The 20961-nt window shown below is 45.8% G+C and overlaps 1 protein-coding gene across 2 annotated transcripts in view; it reads left to right on the plus strand.

Annotated features, from left to right (window-relative positions):
* RPIA (ribose 5-phosphate isomerase A) overlaps positions 1-20961 on the plus strand; it is a 72788-nt gene that overhangs the window by 20555 nt on the left and 31272 nt on the right. Inside the window, exon 1 of one of the 2 annotated variants that reach the window (XM_030311077.1) lies at positions 20500-20824. The exons of the other annotated variant lie outside the window; for it this stretch is intronic. Coding sequence (XP_030166937.1) covers positions 20540-20824 — 285 coding nt within the window. The 5' untranslated portion in view covers positions 20500-20539. Of the gene's footprint in view, positions 1-20499; positions 20825-20961 lie in introns of those variants that run through there. 2 annotated transcript variants of the gene reach the window in all.

Genomic DNA, 20961 nt, shown 5'->3' on the forward strand with positions numbered 1-20961 from the left:
AAGTGAGCATATGCGTGTGTGTGTGTGTGTGTGTGTGTGTCTGTGTGTGTGTGTGTCTGTGTGTGTAGAGACAGAGAGTAAGAAAGAGACTTATTTTAAGGACTGGCTCATGTGATGGCAGGGACTGGCCAGTCTGAAAATTTTAAGGCAGGCTGGCAGGCTGGAGACTCAGGGAAGAGTTGATGTTCTGGTCGCAACACAGTTTAGAAGCAGAATTCCTTCTTCCTTGGGAGACCTCGGCCTTTTCTGTTAAGGCCTTCAACTGATTGGATGAGGCCCACCCATGTTATGAAGGATAATCTACTTTACTCAAAGTCTATTGCTTTAGATATTAATCTCATCTAAAATATACCTCACCATGACATCTTGGCTGGTGTTTGACGAAAAACTGAGTACAATGGTGTAGCCAAGTTGACACATGAAATTAACCATTACACCCAGGTGTGCTGTGGAGTTAGGCTCACTCTGCCAGGCTCCAGGGTCACTTGCAATGCCTTTCCTCTCAAGCTGATTGTCCCTCTGTGCAGTCTGGGTCCCTGGGGCCGGCCCTGACTAAACACTTAACTCACATACAGTCACATTAGTGTGTAACGTGGACAGAGCCCTTCTCTTAAACGTATCAAACCAGCTTTAGTTTACATGGCATTCTATAGTTTTGTCTTTAAAGTCCCCTTGCCAAAGAGTTTCTCCATCCTTCAGATACTAAAAGCTTTAAGTACAATTATTTAAAAAAAAAATTTTTTTTTAATGTTTATTTATTTTTGAGACAGAGACAGAGCATGAACAGGGGAGGGTCAGAGAGAGAGGGAGACACAGAATCCGAAACAGGCTCCAGGCTCTGAGCTGTCAGCACAGAGCCCGACGCGGGGCTCGAACTCACTGACAGCGAGATCATGACCTGAGCCGAAGTCAGACGCTTAACCAACTGAGCCACCCAGGCGCCCCTTAAGTACAATTATTTAAACACCGAACAGAATGACAGCATGGAAATGGAGAGTTGCTGGCTACCAGACAACAGAGGGAAGGCGACCATGCCATTCAATACCTTGATGGTCAAAGGACTAGATTTGGAGCCAGGGAAGAGATTTGCGGATGTTGATGTGTGGTGGGGAAAGATGGGTTGCACACAGTCAGGGAACTTGTGTCATGCTCTACAGGTCCAGATGAAGGCAGAGAATATTGGTTACGCCTACCTAGACCCAGCCTCAGATTCATTGAGACTTACTTGTCTTTGTTTTTGCGATTTTATGGTTTCATCTACTAAATAGCTTCTAAATTTCACTCTTCTCCTCTCTTCCCATTCTGAAATCTTACCCTTGCCTTTTTTTTTTTTTTTCATCTTTCTTTTTTAGAGATGTCAATACTAGGACTCTTTTGGAAGCTAGGCTTCTGTGCCCAGATGGTACCTGGTGACTAGCCATGCAAATAGACTTTGAAACTTTGTGTTCATTTTACACAATAAACTAGCTCAAGGGTCATAGCCTTGAGAAATGTTAACTTTTCTAATACTAACAGTGTATAAGAGGGTCTAGGTGGGTGGGGCCACTTAAGTCTTGTCAAAATGAAAAACTGTATCTAATCCAAGATGGCCTCATTATGGACTGTGGAAGCCATGGCAATGCGAATGCCAGAAGGTGGAAGGAGAATGCATATACACTTTGGGAAATGAACAACGCTGCTTTTCATGCCTGTAGCTAATTTTTCAGTCTTTGTAGGTGGGATATATCCAGCTCTGAATGAAAAAGCATATGTACCTAAAACTAGAATATATTTTTGGCATATAGCCTAGATAAGACCCTCTATTCATATACATACCCTATAACATATAACACCGCATATCCTTGAATGCCATTATGTTTAAATTTTTTTTTGTTATAATATGGGTCCATCTTGGAACTAAACCAAGGATTTATCTGCTGTAGAATACAGTGGACCATACTAGGCCCCAAGATGTGGAGCCCAAGAGTATCATCATAATGAACATTGCTCTAATCCAAAAGTATAATTGCGTGTACAATGCATATTCTTAGGAATATGACTGGTCTGAAAGCATTCGTATCCATGATGAAACAGGATGTCATCTATATCCAATTCATTTCTGTGACCACTTAATGAACATGTGTAACATGGTGGCTATTGTGTCAAGTATCTAAGAAGGAGACTTTAAGAAAAGGGTGTAGAGGAACCTGGGTGGCTCAGTCAGTTAAGCATCTGACTCATGATTTCCACTCAGGTCATGATCTCACAGTTCGAGAGATCGAGCCCAGCACGGTTCGAGAGATCGAGGGATTCTCTCTCCCTTTCTCTTTGCCCCTCCACTGTTTGCATTCTCTCTAAATAAATAAATAAATAAATAAATAAATAAATAAAAAATTAAAGAAAAGGTTGTAGTCCAACCTGCAACTCCTTTGTCTTGGAATATAATCCTCATGGTAATTTGGAAACGTTAGTATTTAGCACCATCCTGATTTTCATGGTCTCTCCAACTAAAGAGCAAGTCTTTGAAATAGTATCATAGGTCTGTGATCGCTTGAGACCCTTAGCAGGGCAAGAGAGTGGGAATTAGCATGTAATCTCAGTGAGGCCAGTGCAAATGCTCAGCACTGGCCAAAGCACAAAGCACAAAACGAATGTTTCTCTTTTGGGGGGGTTGGTAGTTTTCTAACTTTACTGTATATTTGATTTTTAAAATCCTAATGCTCAGACTATACCCTAGATCAACACAATCTGAATCTCTGGGAGTGGGAAGGAGGCATCAGCAATTTAAAAATCTCCCCCAGCGATTCCAATGTATGGCCAAGTTTGAGAACCAGTGTCTAGCCAGTACTGCTCAAACTTTAATATTCATACAAATCACCTGGGGATTTTGTTAAAGTGCAGCTTCTAATTAAGTACGAATAAGGCTTGAGATTCTGCATTTCTAAAAGCTCCCAGGTGGTGCGGATGCTATTGGTCCATAACTCACTGGATTAACGAGGTACCAGAAACTCTGAGGAGGATACCAAGGCTTCCACTGGGGGTAGAGTCAAGATGAAGTGCGACCAGGTATAGTGGATGCTGTGGATTGTGTCCCTCCTGTCTGTTCCAGCCTCTTCTAATGTGCCTTCCTGCACTATAGAGGCAAGAAACTAAAAAACTTCATTTCCCATTGCATCTAGGGCTCTGAATCTGATTCCCATCCCACGAGTTGTAAACACTCAGGTGATATTTGAATTCAGGACTGAGGATGGTGGCAGAATACGAGGTCCCCATTTTTCTGTGTGGATTGTAGCGAAAGTTCTAGAGCTGGATGGATTGGGGCGGCACCTCCCAGTGCAGCAGAGCTCCTGGCAGACTATGTCCTCAGTATGGGCTTGGGGATTGTTTCTGAATGCTCAGCCTTCTAGATTCTATGTCTTCAAGCCTTCCCACGATGCCATAAGTTTAAGGACACGGAACTCTCTTATATGTGAAAAAAAAAAAACAACCCATGTTTTGTTTTATTTAGGTTTGTTTTTTACTAGCCAAAGCCAAAGTCCTTTGAACTGGCATCCAACCTCCAAGAACTACTAGAATTATTAAATGCTTATTTGGAGGACTTTGAAAGAATGCCTTTCTGGAAGGGCGGGGGGACTCAGAGCTGACACTGAAGGAGGAGTTGAGGGGTTAAGAGAGGGAGACTCCCTTATTTTCCCAGGATCCCAACTGAATGGGAGTTTCCCAAGTCTGGGGTGAGGTTGTACCTGGGGGCCAAGCTGCCTTCTCTTTTGTAGCATGTCGCATCCCAACCTTAGGGACCAAGGAATCACTGTAAGGTGTCTGACAACCCACAAAGGCCTTTTATTTATTTATTTGGGGGGGGAGGGGCAGAAAGAGAGGGAGAGGGAGAGAGTCGTAAGCAGGCTCTGCACAGTCAGTTCGCGGGGCCCAATGCAGGGCTCCAACTCACGAACCGTGAGATCATGACCGGAGCTGAAATCAAGAGTCAGATGCTTAACCCACTGAGCCACCCAGGCGCCCTTACAGTAGATTTTTAATTATGAGTTTTGTTCAACAAATACTAGAAAAACAGCTGCTCGCTAGTAGAGGTCTACAAGATGTTTTCTCACATAAGTTTAAAAAAAAAAAAAAAAAGAGCGCTCATACTCAGAGACTGGGTATCCCTGCCCGGTCCTTCTTGAAGTAGAGATTGGATGTTCCCGCTGTGATACAGGTATAAGAAGAAGAGTTTGTTCATAGCTGGGCAAGCAGAGGACAAAGCCCAGAGGGTCTGAACAAAGGGAAACCTCACAGCCCCTCTGCCCTCACTTCGCGTGGAGATTCTGGGTCTGCTGTTCAGTTTGGGGGCTCTGGGTTTTGTTTTTATTAAGAAGCCTCCATTCTCTCTCTGATTCAAGGTCACAGGGGGAGAGAAGTCCCACTTGGAAGCAGTCTGTGGTAGCAGCGTGAAAAAAGCCAGAAAATTCTGGACCGTCGTACAAGTATTCACTCATTCAACAGTCTTGACTCTCAATTGTGTGCCAGGAAAAATACTCAACTCTGAGGGTGTTTGCTACCAACCCCGTCCTCAGGAAGCTCACAGCTGAGTGAGGGAGACGTGCAAATATGTGGGTGACCAAATGCAATGGTAAAAGTGGCAGGATGGGGTGTTTTCAGTCAGGACCATGCTGAAAGTGATGGTGGCCTATCAATACAGAGATCAGTCATCTATCCTTCATTTTATACAGACTTCACCTCAGACTTTACCAAAGAGTCAGCAAGGGGAAGCTCATCTTTGTAGACATCTGTCTGTCCCCTCGGAGCCTACCCCCCTAAGGCTGGAGGACAGAACAACACTGTCTGACCATGCCTTGTGATTGGCTCAGACGAGGTTTGGGCCCCCCCCCACCCCCATGCTCACCTGCCCTCCCCCACTGCTGCCCTTCTCAGGTGGCCCAGTTCTCAGGCACGGTCACTAGCACAGCTCTGAGTCATTACCACGGGACGTCTGTCTCTGCTCCCACCCTGGTCCTGCCAGATCAAACACACTGGCCACGGAGGCAATTAGCCGCGGAGCCCTGAGCCCTGTTTGCCTTGACCACTTGTCACACTCGCCGCCCCGTATCCGTGATTGATTTACGGGCCGTGTCCCAGGCCACAAGCCGGACTCCACACTGGCGCCTGGGTTCCTCTGCCCCACTGTCCCTCTTTGTTTCCAGCATTGCCCACCCAGGTGACAGCCTTTCCGGCTCAGGCGGTCTGCCTTTGCGCGATCCTCCTCGCTTGTTTTAAGCCCTCATTTCGTGGCTGCTTTAACCACGCTGGACCAAATGCTCTTCACAACAGAATGCAGAGCTGTGTGCCTCCCGTGCTCCTTGGCCCCGGAGGGGAGGGAGGTGGGGCATTGCCGAAGACTGACCGCGTGTAGTTGAGTGTTTTCATCAGCACCCCCTGACCCACCTCGGTCTGCCCCGAGTTTCATTCCCGAATCACGGTCCGTCTGCCTAGGCCCAGTCCAAAGGTGAAACGGGGTTTCCAGAAACCTATAGGCAGCATGACCACTTGGGGAACCTGCTACGTTTCGCTCGCTCTCTTACAGCTCTTGCCTTTGCTCCCCAGATTCTCAGCGCTGCCCTGCGGCTGGGGGGTGCCCCGTAGGCTCCGCTGCTCTCTGAAACCTGACCCCTCCAAGGCACATTGGGGCTGAGTATCTGCCGTGATGGGGAAGGCTGGTCCTGTGTGCCCACCCCCGTTCATCTCAAGGGCTATGGCGGTTGCATCCTGAGATTCTACAAGAAACTTCCAATGGTTTTCTGCTCGGCTCCTGCGTCACACGGGGCAGAAGGGGAAAACTGGTGGGATCGGGCAGCGAGTGTGCATGTCAGGGCTGAGAAAGCTACAAGTGTTCATTGCTTTCGTGTTTCTCTCGTTTTTCCGCCACAGCTCCTCACTGTCTCGTCTCTCTCATCAGGGTGAAGTAGTGTGGACATGTTCCACATGCTTGGCATCTACCTCTGGGGGCACATCCTGGGGCCGCACGCAGACTCTTGGTGAGGTCGCAGGCTGGGCGACTCAGCTGCTTCTTAGCTAAAAGTAGGGAGTGGGAAACCAGGGTGAGATTTTGGTGGAGGAGATGTCCGTGGTGGCGGTCCGCCCTCTTTCTTGGACCATGCTCTGTGCCTCACATGGCGTGGGGGGGGGGGGGGTTCTTCCCTGTCCAACACGGTGAGTTAATCCACAACTGAATGGTGTCTCCACTTCTGTTTCCAGCTCCCTCACCGTCCAGTCTTCCCACAGCAAGCCAGAGAGATCTTTTACAATGCAACTGGGTCATGTCCTCCCCCCGCGTTAAGACTCTCCCATGGTTTCACTTTATCAACGACAAAATCCAAACTCCTTCCCAAGACCCATGAGTCCATGCCTGCACTGGCCCCCTGCCTGCCCTGACAAACTCACCCTCTTTTCCCACTTCCCTTTTCACTCTGCTCCAGCCGCACTGAGAGGATTTTGCTTTCAACCAACACTTGTGTCGGGGTCCTTGGCACGTTGTCTGTAACGCTTTCCCCCAGAACTTTCGATAGCTGCCCTCCTTGGCTTCATTGGGGCTCAGCTCAAATGCCACGTCCTCAGACGTGACCTTCTTCTGGCCCGACTGCATTCTCCTGGGCTTTGCCGTCTCCGATTTTCTTGTGGGACGCTGCCCCAGGATTCAAAGTATAGCTTAGGTCTACCGACGAGCTAGATGTGGTGCCGTGGTTGGCAGGCCACCTTGTAGGACTTTACACAGGGGGATTAATAGAAAAACACCTTGCAGTAAGCATGCACACACAACCTAAAAGCAAATGTGCTGGATAGCATGATCATTTAACGTGGCTCTGGTCCCCAGCCCTTCACTGGTATCTGTCATATGAGCCTGGATAAATATTTGCTATATTGTTAAATCAAGTTAATTGAGTACATTATTGGACAACATTCAAAACCCCAGGGCCAGAAAATCTGGGGAAGTTGGGCTGTTCCAGAAATTCTTCACAGCAGGAAACAGAGAAAGACCTCATAATCTAAATATAGCTGGTTACCACCGCCTCCAGTGACTAAATTGACCCTTCAAGAGAGAGGATGGTCTGCCACCTGGTGGTCCCTTTAGCATCGCTCCCCCGTAAACCACCATGAATTCCTGCGTTAGCTCAACGTATCCTAGAAGGTTAAGAGCAGAGAGAGTCCCTATGTTACGACTATACTTCTACCACTAAAATAGAAAAACCTGACAAAGAATTAAAAAAAATTTTAATTTCGGTATAGTTGACACACAATGTTACATGAGTTTCAGGTGCACAACATACTGACTCAATTTCTCTATACATTATGCTATGCTCACCCTGAGTGTAGCTATTGTACAACGTTATGACAATATCATTGACTATATTCCCTATTGCTGTGCCTTTTAGCCTCGTGACTGATTCATTCCATAATTAGAAGCCTGTGTCACCCACTCCCCTTCACCCATTTGCCCATCTCTTTACCCCCCAAAATATCTTTAAATGATTTGTGAATTCTTTTATATGAGGTATCTCATAACAGGGTAAGGAAAGAAGGGACACAAAAGTCTATGGAATATATATGTTAACTAGAAATTCCACATAGATTGCTTCTCTTCACCACAACCTCGTGGTATAGTCTTATCTGTTTTACAGATCCTGAAATGGATACTCAGGGACTTTAAGACATTTCTCTGAGATTAAACAAGAAAATGAAGGGCACAGCACAATTCTTTATAGCTCCAAAGATGAAGTCAGGCTTTAACATTGCATCTTCCCACTCATTTAACAGATCACCTGCTAAAAAATTAACTTCATTGCTGTGTAGTTTACATATAATCTAATTGTATGTTTTAACATTTTATGTTGAAACATTTACACATATAGGAACAGGAAGTTGCAAATTTGGAATTTGGAAAATTCCAAAACTGGAAAATTGATATTGGTACAGTGTTTGTGTGTGCTATTTTAGCATATGTGTAAATTCACGTAACCACTATTGCACTCAAGAGACCGACTGTTCCAGCACCACAAAGACCCCCTTTATAGTCACACTGTTTTGTGCTAGTCTCAGCCTGTCGACAGCGATGCTATTGGCTAGAAATGCCCGTATCGCCCGTACTGTGAGCCCCCACAGACATTTCCCCTTTTGGAGCCAATGATGTGGCTGGACTGGCCCTTGTGGTTTTTATATGATCATTGGACACACCTCATCAACAATCACTAGGGAACTTTGAAAAAACGAGGTTTGTTACTCCCAAGTCTGGAGGGTACCCTGCTTGTCCGGGGCCACACAGTGAGGTTGTGGGTAGAGAGAACAGCATGGACCTTGGGCTCTGCCTCTATTGAGGTCAAGGGTGGCGTGCCTGGGGTCTCAGGTTCACCCTTTGGAGGAATGAAGACGCGGAAGGGGAAAGCAGGGTCACTCAGATGGTCAGTTATCTGGGTCACACCAGGGCTTTCTAAAAGGGGAACTTCATGGGTGGGGCAGTTTGGCTCTTATCTAGTGGTGTAGTTGGCAATGTGTTTATTGGAGATGGACGTCTCTGAAGTGGAAAAAGCTTAATGGCAGGCACTTACATTACAGTAAAAAAAAGGTGTTAGGCATCGACACCACACATCCTCACACCTCTCTTGCCCACCATTCCTAAAGCCCGTCACCATAAACCTGTTCTATAATGTCCTTTGACAATGTTATTTAATTGGAACCAGGCAGTAAGTGACCTTTTGAGATTGGCTTTTCTTCACTCAGTATAAAGCTCTGAGGTCCATCCATGTTGTTGTGTGTGTCAATAGTTTGTTCTTTTGTAGTGATGGGTCTAGTGCCATGGAATGGATGTACCACACTTTGTTTCACCACCCACTCACTGAAGGACATTTTAGTTGCTTCCAGTTTTTCTTATAGACAGAAAACTTTTGTTGGGTGCCTGGGTGGCTCAGTAGGTTAAGCGTCTGACTTTGGCTCAGGTCATGATCTCATGGTTCGTGAGTTCGAACCCTGCATTGGCATCTCTGCTGTCAGCATAGAGCCTGCTTTGGATCTCTCTCTCCCTTTCTCTCTGCTCCTACCCTGCTCATTCTCTCTCCCTCCCACCCCCACCCCCCCCCCCCCACACATACAAATAACATTAAAAAAAAGAGAATGCTTTTGTGAACGTTCATGCATCGGTTTTTGTGTGTGGACACGTTTCCATTTTTCTGGACTAAAAGTCTAGGAGTGCAATTGCCAGGGTTATATTATAGTTGCATGTTTAGGGTTTTTTAAAGGTTTTTTTTAATGTTTATTTATTTTGAGACAGAGAGAGAGTGGTGTGTATGTGTGTGTGCACACACGAGTGAGGAAGGGACAGAGAGAGGGAGCTAGAGAATTCCGAGCCGGCTCTGTGCTGTCAGTGCGGAAACTGATGCAGGGCTCAATCTCAAGAACTGTGAGATCATGACCCAAGCCAAAATCAAGAGTTGGACACTTAGCTGTCCAACCCAGGCTCCCCACATGGTTAGTTTTTTTAGCTAAAGTAGTTTGCCAAACTCCTTTCCGGAGTGATGTACTATTTTATCTTTCTATTAGCAGCGTAACAGAGATCCACTTTCTCCACATCCTGGTCAACGTTGGGTATTGTCACCCATTTTTATTTGGGCTGTTTTAATAGGTGTAAAGTGATAACTCTAGGGAGGGTCTTAATTTGCGGTCTCCCTAATGGCTAGTGATGTTGAAAATCTTTTGTGTGTTTATTTGTCTTCAGTATATCCTCTTCAGTTAATGACTTTTCATGTTTTCTGCTCATTTCTAATTGGATTGTTTGTTTTTTTTCTTCTCTCTCTCTTTCTATAATTTTTAAAAATATTTATTATTTTTGAGAGAGAGAGAGAGAGAGAGAGAGAGTGCAAGCAGGGGAGGGGCAGAGAGAGGACAGAGAGAGTGAGATACACAATCCAAAGCAGGTTCCAGGCTCCGAGCTGTCAGCACAGAGGCCCGACGTGGGGCTTGAACTCACGAACAGTGAGATCATGACCTGAGCCGAAGTCGGACACCTAACCAAAATGAGCCACCCAGGTGCCCCCCCTTTTTTGTATTGTAAGTTTTGAGCATTCTTTTTATCCTAGATATGTGTCCTTTTTCAGACTGGTGGCTTGCAAATATTTTCTCCTAGTCTGTAGCTTGTCTTTTCATCCTTTTCATCATTAACAGCATCCTTCACAGAGCAAAGTTTTTAATTTTGATGGAAATCAACGTTTCGATTTTTCTTTTATGGATCATACTTTGGTATCATGTTTAAGAACTCTTCACCAAGTCCTAGGTCCTGAAAGTGTTCTCCTATGCAATTGTGGTATTGTGATATAATAGGAAATATATTTTGGTCTTATCCATTGGCACACAACTCCTAAAACCCTTGTGATTTCCCAAGTGATAAGAGCTATAAGAGCAGCCTTTGTCATAGTATTTAACTTTTGTTCCCAGCTCCTGAAATAGCTTGAGATTATAAAGGTGAAAGCAATGTCTTGTGTTATTCATTACAATCCCTTTCATCAACACCTGCGGTCAGGTTAATGAGGTGACTTTTAGAAAGCCCTTAAAGATGGGGTTGGGGGGAGCAGGGATGGGGAGAAGCTGGTTGCTGGGGGGAACCAATCTAGTGATTAGAGAGTTGTAACTTTCAGCCTCACTCCCACCTTAGGGGAGGGGAGAGGAGCTGGAGACTGTTTAATCACCGATGGCCAGTGATTTAATGAATCATGCCTATGTAATGAAGCCTCCATAAAAATCCCATAAAATAAGGGGTTTGGAGAGCATCCAGGTTGGTGAACAAATGCAGATCCTGGGAGGGTGGTGCCCTGGAGATGGCATGAAAGTCGGAGCCCTTTCCTGCATACCTTGCCCTATGCATCTCTCTCTCCGTCTGTTCCTAAATTGTATCCCTTTATAAGAAACTGATAAGGGCGCCTGGGTGGCTCAGTCGGTTAAATGTCCGACTTTGGCTCAGGTCATGATCTCGCGGTCAGTGAGTTCGAGCCCCGCGTCGGGCTCTGTGCTGACAGCTCAGAGCCTGGAGCCTGTTTCAGATTCTGTGTCTCCGGCTCTCTCTGACCTTCTCCCGTTCATGCTCTGTCTCTCTCTGTCTCAAAAGAAATAAATGTTAAAAAAAAATTTATAAAAAAAATAAAAAAACTGATAACCTAGTTTGTAAATTGTTTTCATGAGTTCTGTGAGCTATTCTAGCATATTATGAACCCAAAGAGGGGGTTGTGGGAACCTCCAATTTATAGCCAATAGTAAGAAGCTTAGGTGATAACCTGGGACTTGTGATTGGCACTGAAGTGGGGGCTGCCTTTTTTTTTAAGTCATTTTTTTTTAGTTAAATTTGTTTGTTTATTATTTATTTATTGAGGGGGGGAGGGCACGAGGGGGGAGGGGCAGAAAGAGAGGGAGAGAAAGACTCTCAAGCAGGCTCTGAGGTACTGTCAGCACAAGAGCTGACATGGGGCTCGATCCCGCAAACTGTGAGATCATGACCTGAGCCGAAAATCAAGAGTCAAATGCTTAACCAGCTGAGCCACCCAGTGCCCCTGAAGTGGGGGCTGTCTCTTGGGACTGAGCCCTTCACCTGGAGGGTCTGCGCTTACTCCAGATAGATTGGGTCAGAACTGAATTGACATTATGGGATGCCCAGTTGGTATCTGCATAGAGTCAAAGAACTGGTTGGGGTAGGAAAGCACCCACATATCTGGTTGTCAAAAGTAAAGTATTGAGAGTGGCAGTAGAACAGAGAGGAAAAGGAGTTTTTCTTTTTATCTTTATTTTTGAGACAGAGAGAGAGAGAGAGAGTGGGAGAGGGGCAGAGAGAGGGAGACACAGAATCCAAAGCAGGCTCCAGGCTCTGAGCTGTCAGTACAGAGCCCGATGTGAGGCTTGAACTCACGAACCACGAGAACATGACCTGAGCCGAAGTCGGACGCTTAACCAACTGAGCCCCCCAGGTGCCCCACTCACCTCCCACTCTTAACCACCTGGCATCACTCTCCGGGCCACATACTGGCGCCTCAGACCTGATGGCGGGTGTGAACGCTCTGATTTTGACCTGGGACACGAGACTGCATGGGGTGGGTGGCAGGGGAGGGGGCGAAAGGAGTTTTCCTTTTAGTGATCTTTTAAACAAATTGTAGTTGTATAATTTACACTTAAATCTATGAACCATTGTGAATTAATTTTTTGTATGATGTATGAGGGTTAGATTGAGGGTCTTTTTTTTTTTTTTGTCTTTTTGTTGTTGTGGTTGTTTGTTTTGTTTTGCTTAGGTTATTTGTGGTAGGCTGAATAGTGGCCCCTCAAGATGTCCAAATCCTAGTATCTGGGACTTGTGAATGTTACCTTATATGGCAACAGGGATTTTGTAGATGTGATTAGGTTAAGGTTCTTGAGAGGGGGTGATTATCATGGATTATCCCGTGGGCCAGTGTATCCACAAGGCTTCTACAAAAGGGAAGCAGGAGATTAGAGTGAGCAGTAGGAGATGTGACTATGGACCAAGATGTGGAGGGGCACCCGGGTGGCTCAGTTGGTTAAGTGTCCGATTTCAGCTTGGGTCATGATCTCACGGTTCATGAGTTTGAGTCCTGCATTGGCTGTCTGCTGTCAGCACAGATCCTAGACCCCATCTTGGATCCTCTGTCCCCCTCTCTCACTGCCCCTACCCTGCTTACACTCTCTGTCTCTCTCTCTCAAAACAAATAAACATTAAAAAAAAAAAAGATGATGGAAAGATGTAGGAAGCAGCCATAAGCCAAGAAATGCAGCAGTCTTTACCAGTGAGTACAAAGACAGGACTAAAAATTGGTTCTTCTAACTCAATTCCTTTTTCTTTCCATTACATCATATAGTTCTGTATGATGTATATGTTAATCATATGTTATATGTGTAAATCATATTTTAATAAACTGTAAGCAATTATAGAATTTCTGGGTTGTACAAAATTTTAACATGTTAATTTTGTTAACATCCATCCATTCATGCATTCACTCATCCAATAACCATACACTGAGTGTCTACCTTGTGCCAGCATAAAGCCCTGAGGATATGGACATAAGAAGGGCAGGCTCCAGGCTCTGAATCAAGAAGCTTGCCCTCTTAGTGGGCAAAAATAGGCCTAGGCATATACTGTGTTTCAGTGTGAAAAGTAGTGATGCGGTAAGTTTATCCAGGAGGCAAGGCCTGAGCTAGGTCTTAGAGGATGAGTAGGAGTTAGTCAGATGACAGTGCAGGCTGGGGGTGACAGGGCTGTGGAGAGGACACTCTAGGTGGAAGCAACAGTCTTGCAGAGGCATCGTGGTATGACAGAATGTGGTACCCTGGGGAAACTTTGTTGGCTGGCTATGATGGGCGCTTGGTCACTGAGGATGCTAGTGAGGAAGGACAGTGCTGAAGGAAAAGGCAAAGGTCAGCTCATGGAAAGCCCCTGCACACCTTGTCAGGAAGTTTGGAACTTAACGTGAGCACAGTGAGGGGCCATTGTAAGATTTAAGCAGGGATAATGTGATCAGATTTGTTTTTTTGAAATTGCTCTGATGGTCGTGGAAGGGAGTTGAAACTGGGGAAAAGGACAGATGTTATGAAGCTGCTGTGGTGATCTAGAATTGACAAGAGCCTGAACTGGGGGGGTGTGGGGTGTGTGTGGCTGTTGAACATAAAGACAAGGTCTGGGCTGACAGTTACAAGGGAGGCAGGACACATAGGTAGAAAGTGATTATTTGGATATAGTGAAAGAGGGGACTGTTCCTAAAACCCTGGCTTGGAATTTGTTCATTCATTCATTACAATGGTTCTGGTTTGTTAGTTGCCTAAATATATCATCTGCAGGGAAATAGAGACATTTCCAATGATCTGGTGTTGGTTATGATAGTACTTAACTAGAATAGCATTGTAAATCAACTTTCCCTTGCTTTGTGTCAAATATCTAGAATGAAAATTGCCCACAAAAATATTTTAATTCCAGCTATTTTTATTCCTTTACCACATTGCTCACTCACAGACCGTGTCCCTGACAGTAGCAGAGGGTAGTTGTGTAAACAGTAGCTGCCGACTCATTTTAATATTGTATTGATTGTTTAATGTATTTATAACTCCACCTGTTTCCAGGAGGAGCTCAGAACAGTCTACTTTGAACCACAAATACAGTAAGGGTGAACGCGATAGCACAAGATGGACAGTCTTGGCCCTCCAATGCACAAGTGTCCCTGTGCTGTTTTCAGCTTCCTAGCATCCATTTCTTCCTCCCACCCAGTAACAGTACCCAATTTTTATTCTACCCCTCCTTTCCATAGTCCTTGGGCCAAGGTGACTCTAGCTTCTAAGGAATTTGAGGTTTGAACTAGATAAAATCCACCCCACCTCCCACCTCTACCCCCATTGGTTCTGAGTGGGCATATTCCCTAAGTTGGTCTAATTAAAGTCAAGCTGAGGGCTTTTGCTCAAAGGGTAGGAATGTCTGTGGACCCACTGGTCACAACTGCAGAGTGTGGGAGTGCTACTGACCTCTAGTGAACAAGACCAGGGATGCTGCTGTTCCTTAAAACAAATAATTGTGCGGTTCAAAATGTCCACAGTGCTGAGTCTGAGAAATCCTGTGCCAGTTCCCCGTAGCTTTAGAGAGATAGCATCCATGGGAGCCTTAACATTAGCATTGTAGGGAAAATTTTGTGCTTCGGTGGAAAACTCTGCATTGTCTAGATGGCAGAGGACACTCCTCTGGGTTATCTGATTCTATGAAAGCTATTTCAAAGGTCTGTAAGCTATAGATAACCAACAGCAATACAAAATTGTTCTTGATGGTAGTCTGCTCGTCTACATTCATTCTTCTCTAGGGTCATGGGAAGTCTGTCTAGCAGAGGTTCAATTGACATCCCAGTCCCGCTGTGGAATAAGTTTGTTTTGCCCCCACTGGCATGTTCATTTCAATATCCCAACTCCATATAAATACATGATTTTTTTTTTTTTACTTTAAACTGGTTGTAACACCTTCCTAGGTTCCCTCATTCACGAGCGACCTGAAACAGTAAACAATGTGTTCATTTTTAACCTGTGTAAGAGTCATGCTTTGCCTATTTTTGTAGACTTCTCTTTTAATAGCATCATCTGCCTTTGAGGTGCCAAGGGAATGGGGTCACTTCCATGGGAAGATGCTCTGGTCTCCGGAGTGGAAGCGGGAACCTGGACTTCCATGTGAGCTTCAGGACAACAGGTGTTTGTCTGTTGGCCCATTGCTGTAGTCCTGATGCCTAGCATGGAGTAAATGCTCCATAAATATTTGCTGAATGAATATATGAGACAACTGAGTGGACACTTTCTGCTTGGGCTGAGTAGGTTGAGAAGAAAAACGGTAAGGGAAGACATGTTCTCTATGGAAACAAAGAAGGGGAGATTTCTTGAAGGAGAGGGAAACATTGATAATTTGTGTTAAATTTTGTAGGGTGTTAGCAAATTGGGGGCCCCTTCCGTCGCTGGTGGCTGTCTTATTTGGTCCATATTGCATGATCCAGTCTAGGTAGTTGAGCATAATTTGAAAGAACAGGTGGTGACTCCTCTCCTTAGTGGATAGTGTGGCTTTGGGATAAATGTATTTCTTTCAAGGACTTCTGGCGTAAAAGTTAAAGGCATTCATAAAATAGATAAGGTGAAGCACTGCCTATATTTTGGTCCTGCTGAATATATAAGGGGACTGGGGTGCCTGGGTGGCTCAGTCGGTTGAGCGTCCGACTTCGGCTCGGGTCACGATCTCGCGGTCCGCGAGTTCGAGCCCCGCGTCGGGCTCTGGGCTGATGGCTCAGAGCCTGGAGCCTGTTTCCAATTCTGTGTCTCCCTCTCTCTCTGCCCCTTCCCCGTTCATGCTGTGTCTCTCTCAGTCTCAAAAATAAATAAACGTTTAAAAAAATTGAATATATAAGGGGAAAATACAAGGTAAACTTAAACATGCTTGACTAATAGGAAATGTGCAAAAAGTAGGAAAAACTTCTTTAAATCCACCAGCTGTGTTCCATTACTGAAAAGTAGAAAGTTTGAGCTTCTGAAAAGTCTGATCATAGCTTTTGTTGTCTAATAGCAGGAACTTTTGCTGTTAACCAGGAGGAGTACACAGAGATTTCTTGGGACCTGAGCTCTAAGGGAATTTGTTACAGTTAGTTCTGGAACATGCAAAAATTAATCTAGACACAGACCTTATAATCTTCACAAAAGTTAACTCAAAATGGACCACAGACCTAAATATAAAATACAAAACTATGAAACTAGGAGATAACATAGGAGAAAATCCAGAGGACCGTGGGTTTGGCAATGATTCTTTAAATGCAACACCAAGAGCATGAGCCATGGAAGAAAGAATTGATAAACTGGATTTCATTAAAATTAAAATGTTCTGCTCTGTGAAAGACACTTTCAAGAGAATTAGGAGACAAGCCACAGTCTGGGAAAAAATATTTGCAAAAGACATATCAGAGAAAGGGCTGCTGTATAAACATACACAGAACTTTTAAAACCCAACAATAAGAACACAAACAATCTGATTTAAAAATGGGCCAAATGCCTTAACACACACCTCACCAAAGAAGATACACAGATGACAAATAAGCATATGAAAAGATACTCCACATCACATGTCAACCAGGAAATGCAAATCAAAATAACCATGAGATACCATTACGCACCAATTAGACTGGTCTAAATCCAGAATATTGACAACGCCAAATGCTGGTGAGGGTGAGGGGTAGCAGAAATAATCATTCATTGTTGATGGGAATGCAAAATGGTACAGCCCACTTTGTTTATTTAGTTATTTTGAATTTAAATTTTACTTGGTTAACGTGCTATGTTAACCTAGTTAACATGCAAAATGGTACAGCCACTTTGGAAGGCAGTTGGGCAGTTTGCTACAAAACGAAACCTCCTCTTACCATATGATCAAGCAATTGTGCTCCTTGCTATACCCGAAGGAGCTGAAAACTTATGTCCACACCTAGATCTGCACACTGTTTATGGCAGCTTTACTCACAATTGTCGAAACCTGGAAGCAACTAAGATGTCCTTCAGTAGGTGAATGGATACATGAACTGTGGTACGTTCAGACAATGGAATATTATTCGGTTTTAAAAAGAAGTGAGCTATCAAACCAGGAAAAGATGTGGAGGAAACTTAAATGCGTACTTTTAAGTGAAAGAAGCCAATCTGAAAAGGCTACATAGTATATGATTCCAAGGATGTGACATTCTGAAAAAGGCAAAACTATGGAGACAGTAAAAGATCAGTGGTTTCCAGGGATTAAAGGGGAGGGAGAGATGAACAGACAGAGCACAGAGGATTTTTAGGGCAGTGAAACTACTCTGTAGGATACTTCAGTGGTGGATACATGTTATTATACATTTGTCCAAATCCATAGAATGTCCAACGCCAAGGGTGACCCATAATGCACGCTGTGGACTCTGGGTGACAGGTCAATGTAGGTTCATCAACTGTAATAAACATATTGCTCTGGTGGGGGATGTCGATAGCGGCGGAAAGCTATGCATAGGTGGGGGCAGACAGTATATATGGAATCTCTGTACCTTCTGCTCAATTTTGCTATGAATGTAAAACTGCTTTCAAAAGTAGAGTCTAGGGGTGCCTGGGTGGCTCAGTCCGTTAAGCGTCTGACTGCTGGTTTCGGCTCAGGTCATGATCTCATGGGTCGAGAGTTCAAGCCCTGAATTGGCTCCTGCGCTGACAGTGAAGAGGCTGCTCAGGATTCTCTCTCTCTCTCTGCCTCTCCTGCGCGTTTTCTCTCTCAAAATAAATAAATAAAAAGTAAAGTCTATTAAAATATTATAATCAAAACATCTGAGCCATAAACCCAATAAATATTTAGACTATAATTTAGAAAAAAATTGAAGCCTCGGAGAGCCTGGAGTTAACCAACTTAAGAAAAACATGCTGATGGGTGTGCTTGGGTGGCTCAGTTGGTTAAGCATCTGACGCTTGGTTTTGGCTCAAGTCACGATCTCATGGTTTGTGTGTTCGAGCCCTGGATTCTTTCTCTACACGTGCTATCTCAAAATAAATAAACTTAAAAAAAAAAAAGTGCTCATTTCCTACAGCTTCTTTTCCCACTAATAGAACTTTATGTCAGGCCACTTAAATGGTACTCAGGATGTAACCTGCTTTTCCAATGGGGTGGGGGTGGGGCACAAGCAGCTGACCTCAGGTCTGTTCCTCTCCTGCTTGCACCCTACCCAGGTGTGGTACTACCAGGCCCAGGGGCCTCTACCTGAAGTCCCTTTCCTTTAAGCTGTGGCTGGGCCTTGAGTCAGGGAAATCGGCAAGGAAACAGTTGCTGTAAAAGAAATCAGGAATGCCTGCAGTGTGCTTCTTACGTAGCAAACAGCTCCTGAGAGACAGGAAAAACATTTGAGACGCAGTTGTTTGGGTCTGTTGTTTTATCATTGTTTCTTAGTAAAACTCGTTCTTAAACTCTTAAAACTGCTTGTAAGCTAATCAAAGCGGGAAATTATTCTGTGCCATGCCTGAGGTGGAGTGGGGGTGAGGGTGGAGAGTTGGTGGATGAGGGGAAGGAGGAGCCAAGGGCTGATTCATTCATTCATTCATTCCGTAAATTCAGGCATCCAGTAGTGAACAAGAAACACAAGTTTTCTGTTTCTATTCTTGAAGTGGGAAATACAGGCAATAAACAAAGAAACAGGTTATTTAACAAGATGGTGTTAGAGCAGAATAAGATGATGGGCATGAGGTGGGGACTGGGAGGCTGAGGATTGGGACAGGGGTACTTTATTAAGCGTGTGGGGAAGACCACTGAGCAGGCAGAGACCAGAATGAGGTGAGGGTGCCAACTGTGTGAGGGTCCCTAGCTAAAGGTGCGGTCAGTCTTAGAAAGGGCCCTTCTGCCTTCTATGGATAACTCATTTATATACCAAGGTGGCAGAACAGGTTATTTTCTTTCTTTCTGGCCTCCTTCTTGAAATGAGACACAAACCCATTCCTTCTTTGGGGCTGAGTACCTGGTAAATCTGACTGATGCTGCTCAAGGCTTCACAGAGAAATTCTTGGCATATATCAAGACAAATGAGATCATATGTATATATGCCAGCCTAAGCTAAGGAATGGGATAAGTGCTGTGGAGTTCAAAGGGGAGAAGGGCAATTCACAGGGCAATAAGAAAGATGTTTGGTAATTAGATGTTTGCCCTGCTATACAGATGTTAGATAAAATTTATCATTGGTAATAACTCTCATTCTAGAAAAGACACCCAATTTAGATACTTCTAGGCAGTTAAGGGAGGGGCAAAGTTTCTCTTGAGTTCCTCAGGGTCTGGATTGCTTTCAGTTCAAAACAGTCCACATGACAAAGTGGCACATTTTGGGGACACCTGTTCTGAATCCCTTCATAAGTCATCAGCAAGGATTGCCAGGTCTCTGCCCGGCATCCATCCTGGAGGAAGTAAGCCATCCAAAACTGTCTGGTGCAGAACAACGTCTCAGGTTGGGAGTTCTAAACTTGTAGTCCAGGGCCTTCAGCTCTAATGATAAGATTTCAGTGTGTAACAGGACTCCAACCGTCTTAAGGGTTAACTTGCTTCAAGCTTATGCACTGTTTGCTTGCTGACCTAAGTCCCTTGGTCTACAGCAGAACCAGCCTAATTTCCTTGAGATTTGCAGGCCTTGAGGAATGAAGGCCCACGCTTTCCCAGAAGATAAGGCCTTACTACAGTCACAAACAGCCGCCGCTGACTCCAGCAAGTCTGTTTAAGGTCACATCCACATACGACTAGCTGCCTGGCACCTGCTTCTCTGCACTTAGCTCTCCTCCCTTTTCCAATGCCTTCCCCTTAAAAACCCTCAGGCTTCGCCTGATCGGGGAAGATGGTCTTTGAGAAGTTAGTCTACCATCTTCCCAGGTTGCCGGTTTCCTGAATAAAAAAATAACCTTCTTTTCCCACCGTTACTTGTCTCTCGAATATTGATTTTCCAGCAGGGAGCAGCTGAACCTGGGTTCAGAACCTGTTCTCTGTCCAATAACAAGCCCGCGCAAACCGCTTGTGCATTTCCCCGGGGAGTGTCTGGAGCAGTCACCTCTCAAAAGGGGGCGACGTCTCCAGAACAGCGATTGGCCTAAGGACTCCACGGCCACGCTCCTACTACTGGGAAAACCGACAAGGTCAGCTTCACCACCCCTTTCTCGGTCGTGAGGGCAGAAAGAAAAACCCCCGGAACCCTCCCAGACGCGGCGTAAACGCATCTCTGCTAGGTGTTACGCCTAGGTTCGGACTTTGGCTAACTCGGGCCACACGGGCCGTCGCACCGAAGGTCGTCGCGGGCTGTTTGCTCGCCAGTCGCGCAGCATTGTGGGGCTGGTAGTCCCCGTTGGTGCGTGGGTGCGGGCTGCCGAAGCCACAGAACTACACCTCCCAGCAAGGACTCCGGCAGCAGGAGGCGCACGTTCTGTGCGTGAGCGACCACACTTCCGGACGAGCCGGGGGGCGGGACCGTGGCGGAGGCTGGAGCTTGGCGTCGGGATGCAGCGCCCCGGGCCCTTCAGCACCCTCTACGGGCGGGTCTTGGCCCCGCTGCCCGGGCGGGCCGGGGGCGCGGCCTCTGGCGGAGGCGGGAACAGCTGGGGTGTCCTGGGTTCCCACGTGCAGCCTCCCGGGCGCACGCAGTCCGGGACCCGCGCCGGCGTCGGCGGTACAGGTACCTACGGCGGGGACGCCAACGGCGCCTGCCCGGCCCCCTCCACGATGTCCAAGGCCGAGGAGGCCAAGAAGCTGGCGGGCCGCGCGGCGGTGGAGAACCACGTGAGGGTGAGCAGCTCCGGGCGTGGGGCTCCTGTGCTCTGCCTGATGGGCTCCTGTTGCGCGCTCTGGGCGGGGGGGGGGGGTGCGTGAGAGGAGAGAGGGTGCACACTTTATACGGGTTTAGATCCCTCCCCCCGTCCCCC

Source organism: Lynx canadensis, chromosome A3 (genome assembly GCF_007474595.2).
Source record: "Lynx canadensis isolate LIC74 chromosome A3, mLynCan4.pri.v2, whole genome shotgun sequence".
NCBI classification, from domain to species: Eukaryota; Metazoa; Chordata; class Mammalia; order Carnivora; family Felidae; genus Lynx; species Lynx canadensis.